This window comes from Lampris incognitus, chromosome 7, assembly GCF_029633865.1.
Source record: "Lampris incognitus isolate fLamInc1 chromosome 7, fLamInc1.hap2, whole genome shotgun sequence".
Taxonomy (NCBI): domain Eukaryota; kingdom Metazoa; phylum Chordata; class Actinopteri; order Lampriformes; family Lampridae; genus Lampris; species Lampris incognitus.
Genome location: NC_079217.1, coordinates 28,538,659 through 28,549,292, shown reverse-complemented (window position 1 = coordinate 28,549,292; position 10,634 = coordinate 28,538,659). Strand labels below are relative to the sequence as shown.

Below are 10,634 nucleotides of genomic sequence, written 5' to 3'. Positions count from 1 at the left end.
TCAAATATTCCACAAGCCCTGACTGCAAGTGAACACAACGAAAAAGTTGTACAATGTAATTAATACATAGCATATGTAACATCAGAAGAACTAGCCATATTCTAGGTTCACTTTTCATTTACTACAGGTATCAACTAAAATTACCCCTAATCGTTTTAAGCCCCATAATAAGCTAATATGATTATTTATGTTGACATGTTGCTTGCTGTACATCTGTGGTTGTTTGCTAACCTTTCTTATCTGAGCTGTGTTTCTGGATACTTTTATAGACAGGGACAAAGGGCACACAGGACCCTTCCAGATCATATAGCCTCCAGAGAATACACTCTACAATGGGAGCTGGGGTCCCGAAAATAACTTTGTAACGGCCTATGGGGACCCTTCGTTCAATCCTCTTGGGTTATTTGGAAATATGGAGCTTGGAAAGGCATTGGCACTGAAAGATTCTCAACAACGGGATTCTGGCACATATTGAAGACTGCATCTAAAATCCATTGTTTTGTTTTATCCTTTGAAACTTAACTTGTGCATCATTGCAAGAACCAGAGGATATTGGAAAGGAAAAGAAAATAAATGACAGAAATTAATTCAACATATTCGAATCTCTTCTCTGTGGAAAGTAATTAAACAAAAGCATAAACACAAACAACAGGGAAAAACATGAGTCAATTACAAGTGAAGGTACAAGGACACTAAGTTCTCTGAGTCTGTCTCTCTTACGCTACAGGTTTCTGTCTTCCTGAGTTGTCTGGTCTGAAGCTGTGAGCTGGACTTGATTTAAGAGACACAAAAGGGGTAGAAAAGCCAGAGAACATGGGGCTATGAACAAACATTGCCGCATAAACAAAACATTATTTTGTATGTTTTTTCCTTGAGCAAGAGTAAAGCTTTTTAGAGCCACAGGGTTCTTTGTTAAACTTCCTATTCTGTTCTGAGTATGGAATGTGTTTTCTTTCTGCTTTGTTTCTTTGTTTATGCAATGCATTTGTGTGTGTGTGTGTGTGTGTGTGTGTGTGTGTGTGTGTGTGTGTGTGTGTGTGTGTATGTGTGTGTGCGCGCGCGCATGCATGCATGGGTGTCTTTGTCTGCAAGCATGCACCAGCAGGTTGGTAAGTGTGTGTGTGTGTGTGTGTGTGTGTGTGTGTGTGTGTGTGTGTGTGTGTGTGTGTGTCTAAACTATGTACCAAAACTGTCCTTTATTCAGTCTCTTTCTGCTTTAAATCCACAAGGCAAAGCCATAGCGGACTCAGCTTTTTTCCTGGCTTTCATCCCATTGTCTTCAAAGGGCAAGGGATTGTTGAAAAGCCATGACCAGCCAAGAGACTCCACAGTGTGTTGATGGCGTGGGAGAGACAAATAACTTGGGGGCTACTGACGGTGTATTGATATTGGTTAGGTGAGTCTGTTCCATTAGCCCATAGTGCAGGATGGGCATCCCTGGTAAGGTGAGGGCAACAGGCAGGGTACCTGATCAAATAAATGACAAACACTAGACATACCCGCTTATCCTCTTCCTCCTCCTTTTTGTACTCTCCTCCTCCTTCTTCACCCCACTCCATCTTTATCACCTCTCCTTATTTATCACACTTGAAACTCATCTGTCCTGTCCCCTATCCTTGTTTATGTTAGGCACATATTACCCCATACATCTTCTACAGTGTTGTGTCGACATGATGTGCTGGCTACCGTATCAAGAGTTCAGTTTGGAAAGAGACAAACATAGTCTTTTTGGACAATGTTCAACTACCTTGAGAGAAGGTCAAAGGTCAAAGTTTGTCATATCACTCTGGCTCCTACTCTTTTTCCTCTGAAGTCTGTGACTGGTGGTAAACTTCCTCTTCCTCTATAGGCTGGACATTGCTCTCTTCATTTTGGCCATCTATTGGCTCCTCCTCTTTACTTGCACCCTCCTCCTCCTCCTCATGAATAGATGTGATTGGATCTGTAGGGACACCAATGCAGTTAGGATCCTCTCTCTGAGCCTGCTCCTGGGTTTCTGTGGTGATGACTCTTTTCCACATTTCATGGTTCTCCAGAAGGTGCTGCGTGATCTGGCAAAACACTTTCCTCCTGCTCTTCTTTGTTTGTTGCTGCTCTGTGAAACACCAAGCCAGGAAAGAAACATTTAATATGAAGCCTGAACATTGCCTCAAACAGGCTACGCCACAAAAGAATTCTACACTTGAGCAATAATAACACTTGTGTTGTAACACAGCACAGCTGTATAAAGTTTTATGTCCTGTAACAAACTTGCTACAGTTGTGATAGTGTATGCGATAAAAATAGTAATTTTCACTGGTATTTTCTGAGTTGGATTGAAATCTTTATACAAATTTTACCCTGTCAAAGCTCATTCGCTTGGCCATGTTATTATCATGTCTTTAAACAAACATGGACGTTCACAGTAGTGCAGAGTAACAAATACTTGATGAATTTTTGACAGTATTATAGATAAGCACAGTTGTATATCGGTGCCATCTTGTACTAAATGAATACCCAATCAATCCCTGCCACATTTAAAAATAAATAAATAAATAAATAAATGGGTACTCCTCCCCCTTTGATTCCATTCCTGTCAGGGAAAAAATGTCAAGCTACTGATTCAAAGCTTGATTCATTGGCGAAATGACGGCGCCGTGGATAGCGCCTCGGAACAGTGCTAACGAAGTGCACTACCTCTTTTTAAATCAGATGTGCAATACAAATGTGCAATTCAAAATACATACACAACTGCTGTATACTGGTTATAAATTATTAGTTATAATTATAACATGTATATATAATATATAATTATCTATCCATCCATCCATTATCCAAACCGCTTATCCTGCTCTCAGGGTCACGGGGATGCTGGAGCCTATCCTAGCAGTCATTGGGCAGCAGGCAGGGAGATAAACAGATAAATATATAGTATATAAGATTATTATATAATATAATATATAAGTATGATAAGTTATAAATTATTCAGCCATAACAACACTCTGTATAGTTGTGGCATACCTCTTGTGCATACATACTTACCTCCCGTATTCTCTTATTATTCCCATTTATTTCTTGTTTTTCCTTTTGTTGCCTTTTTTTTGCTTGTTTTTGCGTGATCGGACAGATATCTTGGAAATTGAGTTGGTAGATCTTGCTAATGCAACTGTAAATGCGTGATTGGCTAACTTGACCTGGCCATCACTCTTTGCCCCATCATATTTTAAAGAATTACTAAATACAGTGTTTTACAGTGAGCCAAAGGCAATTTAATACCTGGATTAAGAAGTTGATGGGTTCTGTGTCAAATTAAGAGCTCCAGTGAGGAAACACTCGTACCTTGTCCATCTCTTATTGCTGATTACTTACCAGTACACCAGCGATTAGAATAGGCACTAGAGAAGGGTCGCAATTAAAGCTGAATGTATTGATGCATCTCCAACAACCCGATTGAAAAATTAATAACAATTAAAAGTTGATATTTTAAAAAATTATCACATGGAGTTTTGAAGCTATATGTAGAATTTTTGTGATTGCATCATCCTCAAATATCTTGTGATCCCACATGTTCACCTGTAGAAAAAGGAGACAATGACAGTGAAAACTGGTTTGTTCTGCAATTAGTTTACCCTCTGTGTCCCCAGGCTTGAAACCCCTCGAATAGTGCTGTTGTTAGACCAAAATCTGTGACCTGTCAGATTATGCGACCCTGCCCTTAAAATGCACTATTTCGGATACCTCCCAGATGCTGAATCTAATCTTAACCACATCCAACCCACAACTAAAATCAACCATCTCCAACCTAATGCCTAAAATTCAACTTTATCTAATTGCCATATCCTGGCTGAAATAGTGTGTTTCAAAAGCAGGGTCACATAATCTGACGAGTAACAGATTTTTGTGTAACACCAGGTAACGGCTTTATGGCAGAATGAAAGTGTTGCTCGTCAATCCAGTAAGACAATAGATGTATGACTTTGTTACCTTCTTCCAGTGAAGCTGTGAATAGTCAATATGACAGACGGTGCGGTAGGAGGGTAGCAGTAATCTTATCGAGAAAAAAAAAAGCTTCTCTTAGAGGAGCCTAAAAAAATAAAGGAGAGTGATAGGGCATGATTGGAAATGAGAGTAATTCGGACAGACTTTTACTTGTTGGCGAGAACTCCAAGACCTGAACTGGCTCCAGGGGCGGGGCGGTGGCTTCTCAAAAGCCCCGAGTCTTTTAGATTTTTAAAATAACTTCAATTTTGTGTAATTTCCCCTCAGTCTCTGGGCCGGTAAATCAATGGAGCAAAAGTTCTATTACTGGGGAAATATTACCATCTATAGGTACACCCTAACATCGTAATGGGGGATTGTCTTGTGTTTGTCATGCTTCATTCAGTCATGACACCTCAGTGAGCAAGCTTGCTAACTAACTAGCTATGGACATGCTGACATTTTTCACGAGGAGTTAACCTCAGCCACCAACCAAAGAAAGTGGTTCAGTAGCATCAACATCAACCAGTGAACCACGGACAGATGTTGCTTCAGGTTTGTGAATCCACAGCTGTAACACTTAGCTAGCTACCCAGCAATCCATATTACGCTAGTCACGTCCCAAACTCACGGCTACTACAAACCATGGATGCATAGTACAAACATTACAGCTAGAATGTGGGACTTTTACATATAAATGAGAATCCATGACATTCAAGCTCTTGCAAAATGAGTTCCCACAATGATGATTAAACCTACTGCTGCAAGGTAAATCTTCTTTTAATTTGAAGTATACTGGAGTTTTAAATCCGGACGTGATGCGTAGTGATGCGTTTTACATCAAACAGCAATGATTTCTTTGCCAGAGATGAACCTCTGTGGGGCGTCTGGGTAATGTAGTGGTCTATTCTGTTGCCTACCAACACGGGGATTGCCGGTTCGAATCCCCGTGTTACCTCCGGCTTGGTTGGGCGTCCCTATAGACACAATAGCCTGGGTGCGTCGTTCGATTTCCTACGTACGAGTACTTGCACAAGAACTTCCGGTCTGGTTTGTTGAGAGAAGAGATGGCTTTGTTTTACACTCGCTGTTTGCAGGACCTCCCTAAAATCACGGTCAATGATGTACACCGCATGGTGAGTGCTTCCTCGGTAGCTCAGACAAGCAAAAAATAAATGGGGTTTAAAATGTACATTTCGAGCTACACTGACAACTACGAAGGTGAGTAACGGCCTCATTAGAACTATGCTAGTGCTAGCTAGCTAGTTAACTAACATTAGCTGGCTGCCTTGCAACTTATGTTACCTTGCTACTTTGTTTAGTAGTCAGCTAATGTTGCTAACTTACATCTACATTCAAAATCACAAATTTTCAGTACAATGACACTGTGATGTGGATGAAATGTTGTGGCCAGAGGAGAGACTGGATTAAGCACCTCCTCTGGTCGGCCAGGGCGCCTGTTTGGGGGGCATAGCGTGATCCTCCCACGCGCTATGTCCCCCTGGCGAAACTCCTCACTGTCAGGTGAAATGAAGCGGCTGGCGACTCCACATGTATTGGAGGAGGCATGTGGTAGTCTCCAGCCCTCCCTGGATTGGCAGAGGGGGGTGAAGCACTGACCGGGATGGATCGGAAGAGTGGGGTAATTGGCTGGATACAACTGGGGAAAAAAAGGGGAACAATTCCAAAAAAGTCAAAAGAGATGAACCTCTGTGTGACGAAAGCATTCGCATGCCTCTAACTGGCTTGCCTTCAGGACTTTCTGCAAGAAAGCTTCCGGGCTTGGAAGACATATTGACGGAAAAAACATAAGGGGCGTCTAAGGAAAGTTTCCAATGCACCAAAAAAATAAAAAAAATGAAAATAAAAAAAAAGAAGAAACTTGGCTTTCAGAGGAAGGATTAATGTAAGTAAGTAAGTAAGTAAGTAAGTAAGTAAGTAAGTAAGTAAGTAAGTAAGTAAGTAAGTAAATAAATAAAGTGACTTACGGTGAGGACAAACACAGATAACCAGTGGTGTAGCTTTTACTCGGAGAGCGCTGAAAGAGAAGTAAATACTCTCACTGCCAGAAGGGAGAGACAAACCTTCCGCACTGTAGGTTTAATTAACACAACTTCACGCAGTAAATCTGCTCCAAATGCAACAAAAACAAATACACAGACGTCCCACCTCTCTCCAACACAGTTGTCAGTCAAATGACTTGCACTGCTGTCAAATTTGTTTACGTCAGGTATGCCATAGGCAATAACCACGACGTGAAGTGTTAGCAACTCTTTTGGGTAATGTTGCATTAAACGTTAAAAGTCTTCACTTATATGAACAGATATAAAAAAAAACATATTTTCCAAAAAACAGGAAATATGTTGCCATAGCTTAACCCATAGCCTACAGGGCTGCAACATGAGCCCCATTTTTGTTAGCCTATAATTGTTTACATTTTGGAAAATTAAGTATGTTGAATTAGCTATTTTATCAGTCACTGGGGCTAAGTGGTGATGTAATCCCCATAACGCTGGTTGGGGTGGCTGAATCTTCCTGAGCAAGTCAACACAGGTTGGTTACCACCTTAATCACTTGAGGTGGTTTCTCAGCGAGTCACAATAGGTTGTCTACCAGCTGAATCACTTGAGGTGATTTCTCAGCGAGTCACAATAGGTTTTCTACCACCTGAATCACTTGAGGTGATTTTTGGTGTGGCAATGGATGGTGTGAGTGGTGCGGTGTCAACACGGACAGCATCTGTATCAGGTTTTGCTGAAGCGGGAGTTTGTGACATGTCGTCCTCAGAGATGGCCGGTGGGGGTTAATCAACTCAGAGAAGGTGTCGCCGATTCCTGATGTAGTTGGTTCCTTGGGATGTTATTATGTAGCTGTTAGGCTGAGGGGCGTGGCCCTCTACTCTTGCTAAACTGTCAAAACCATGTGCAGTCTGCACTCTTAATTCAGGGAGGCACCGGGCATTGCGGCCATGATATGCTTTCCCCCTCATCCCCTTTTTTGTGATAGTGGCTTTCACATTAGTGTGGACAGCCAGCTGGAGCATGGCTTTGGTCACTGGTATGAATGTTCTGGTCCGCCTGGACAGAAGGCGCTGAGCGGGAGAGTCCATTATGGGAAATGTTGCGAGCATGGAGGAGAACAGCTTGGATGTCCGTGCCATCACGGTAGCACTTTACCAGGAGGTGCTTAGCAGATCATACAGCACGCTCAGCAAGGCCATTTATTGCGGGAAATAAGGACTACTCTGCATCTGTCTGAAGTCCCATGTGTGTGCAAAGTCTGAGAAGTCTTTACCAGTGAATTGGGTCCCATTGTCAGTCATGAGGGTATGAGGAACACCATGTGTCGCTTCAGCTTTGTGATGACTGTGGTGCTTTTCATATCAGGGAGGTAGTCCAGCTCCAACCACCAACAAAGAGTCCACAACCACTGAATGTATTTAAGTATGCCATTCGAATATATCTGCTGCAGTGAATGACCATGGTAGGTCTGGGATTTCAGGAAGGTGCAGTGGTTCCTTTGTGTGGTGAGGTGTGAGAGCATTGCAGGCCACACAGCGAGATACCTCCCTCTCAATGTCTGTGTACATCGAGGGCCAGTATATGGTCTCCTGAGCTCTGCATTTGGTAGCGTCGATACTGCGATGGGCTAGGTGCAGCTGGCCAACATAGAACTTTTGCAGTTCAGGGGGTATTATTAGTCTTTGTCCACACAGCAAAAGTCCATCTTCGACAGTCAACTCTTCCTTCATTGAAACAAAGGGATGCAGAGCGTGGGGTAATTCCTTTGAGGTGTTAGGCCAGCCGTGCAGGATAACATCAGACAGCTGTTGCCACATTACATCCCTCTCCATGGCATTTCTCTGTTCATTTGTGCGATGTGAGGAGAGCACTTGGACTGTCATGATGTCCAGCAGGTCATCAGTAAGTGCAGGCTCAGTCATCAGTAGGTGTGCACGTGATAAAGCATCAGCAACAAAAAGTTCCTTACTGCGTTTATAAATCACATCCAGGTTGTAGTGATGTAATTTTAACATCAAGCCCTGCAGGCGAGGTGACGTTGTGTGAAGCGGTTTCCTCACAATTGTTATTAAAGGCTGGTGGTCGGTTTCAACTGTGACAGGATGTCCATAGATGAAATCATGGAACTTCTTGGTTGCAAAGATGAGAGCCAACATTTCTTTTTCAATCTGTGCATACCCTAACTCAGTGGGTGTGAGGGCATGTGATGCGAATGCCACAGGCCTCCCTTACTGGAGACACACTGCACCCAGACCATGTTGTGATGCATCAGCTTATATGACTACTGGCTTCGATATATCAAAGAACTGTAGAACTGGTGGGTTTTTCACTGCTTGTTTCAGATTGTTGAATGCCGCATCATGGGCTTCATGCCAAATCCACTCGAAATCTTGGTGTATCAGTTGTCTCAGGGGACCAGTAACCTCACTGTATTGAGGGATAAACTTTGACATATTGTGCCTAAAAACTGCTGCTTTTTTTGTCCTGTGGCTTTGCCATGTCGCACACTGCTTTAGTTTTTTCAGGGTCTGGCTTGACACCATCAGTGGTTTGTAGGCGGCTAACATGGTGGACACAGCAGACTCTGAATTTGCATTTGTCAGGGTTGAGCTTCAAGTTGATGGCCCGAATTCTGTTCAATACCCGTCTCAGACGATCATCATGTTCTTGCAGTGTACGTCCACAGATTAAAATATCATCTACCATAATCTCACAGGGTTGTCCAGCCAACAGTTGCTCCATCACATTTTGGAACACCTCGCTGCCTGTGCAGATGCCATATGGCATTCTCAGGAACCTATAGCAGCCATAGGGTGAGATGAAAGTTGTATGCTTTGAAGAAGCTTCATCAAGAGGGATCTGCCAAAAACCGCATTTGGCATCCAGAATACTGAAAACGTTAGCATTAGGCATGTCTGCAATGATTTGTTCAATAGATGTCAGGGGGTGACGTGGTCTGAGAAGGGCCTTGTTCAGGTGCACTGGGTCGATGCAAATTCTCACAGCTCCATCTTTTTTTCTTGGCTGCAACCATGGCGAACACCCATTCTGTGGCTTCATTTTCTGGCACTATGACACCAAGTGCAGTCATTTGATCAAGCGCTGCCTAACCTTTTCTTTCATGGCTATTGGAACCTTGCGAGGTGCACACACTGTAGAAGCAATAGTGTTGCCTAGCCTCATGTGCTATACAACTGGCACTTTACCTATAGTGTTGCTATCAAACAGTTCTTTGTATTCCAATACCTCTAGTGCTTCTCGTTGAAGGGTGTGGATGTCAGGTCCAAGGTGCATGAGTCCCATGACAACACTGCCTTGTAGTCCTAGTAATGATCTCACATTCCTATTGACCACATGAAATTTGAACTGCCCCTGCAGACAGTGTAGTATTGCTGTGCCCTCTTTGTTAATTGTCTCACCCCCATAGGCCACAAGATTGACTCTTTTATCTGCATTCACAGGGATTGTGCAGTCAACTGTATGCAACATGCATTTGGACATCACATTGCATTTGGCACCAGTGTCCACTTTTACCTTCAGTTGCCCCTTTCCACTTTTCAGTTTCAGCGTTGTGAAGATTTCTCCTTTCTGAGTGGGTGAATCAACGGGGTCACAATAAAAAGTATCATCCAAAGCACTGTCTGGTTGCATGGTCAGTTCGTTCACTCTATCTGGCTGTCTTTTTCTGTATTGACTGGGAGCTTTGGCGCCATCTATAGACCATGCTGGTGTGGCTCTGCAGCATGTAGCAAAATTATTGAGTTTGCCACAATTATTGCATTGTTTATTGAATGCAAAACATTTTCTATGGTCAGGAGCGTGTTGTCCATTGCAGTTGCAACAGTGGGTTTTCTGAATAGTGCACACATCTGCTTCTTTCTTCAACTGTTTGGAGCTCTTTTCTGACTGTTCATGGAACATACAGGTACTTATTGCTAATTCCAGGGTGAGATTCTTTTCATGGAGTAGCTGCTTGCGGACAAAGTCACTTTCTATGCCACACACAATGCGATCCCTTATCAATTCGTCGTGGCACACGCCAAAATCACATTTCTTAGCCAGTATTTTCAAAGTGGAGATGTAAGCTTGAACTGACTCACCAGGCTTTTGACTAGCGGTGTTGAAAGCATGCCTGTCCATAATGATGGTTTTTTTGCACACAAGCACAGTTCAGCAAACTTTTTCCAGTAGAACATCTGGATCTTCGTGACTTTCTCCATCTTCGTAAATTAATGATTCTGATTTTTCACCAGCCTCAGGACCGGCGAGGTTTAGGAGCGTGTAGGCTTGCACTTTATTTGATTTATCTGACAACCCTGCATTGCAACAAATTCTCCATTCCTTGTCAAATTTCCACCAGTTACTGGCAAAATTGTCATAGAAAACTATGGGGTTGATGCGGCGAAGTCCTTGAGCCATTATCCCACTTCTGACACCATGTAACGTGCCTATTAACTCCACAGTAGCCCAGTTAAGTTTTACACACTCGAACTGCTTTAATCCCCTTTCCGTAATGAGTTACAACCAAGGTTGCCACTTGCCCACACCGAGACCTGGCCATCACCATTGACAACACCGTGGTGACGCCAACTCAGACTGCGAGGAATCTGGGTGTGATCCTGGACGACCAACTGTCGTTTGCTGCAAACGTTGCAT

The 10,634-nt window shown here is 43.0% G+C and overlaps 1 protein-coding gene across 1 annotated transcript in view; it reads right to left on the bottom strand.

The window, feature by feature from the left end:
• Nucleotides 1–1,210: 1,210 nt before the first annotated feature.
• Nucleotides 1,211–10,634, bottom strand: part of LOC130115564 (cGMP-inhibited 3',5'-cyclic phosphodiesterase 3A-like) — a 151,322-nt gene continuing 141,898 nt past the window's right edge. Inside the window, exon 16 of the mRNA XM_056283273.1 lies at nt 1,211–2,090. Coding sequence (XP_056139248.1) covers nt 1,794–2,090 — 297 coding nt within the window. The 3' untranslated portion in view covers nt 1,211–1,793. The remainder of the gene's footprint in view (nt 2,091–10,634) is intronic.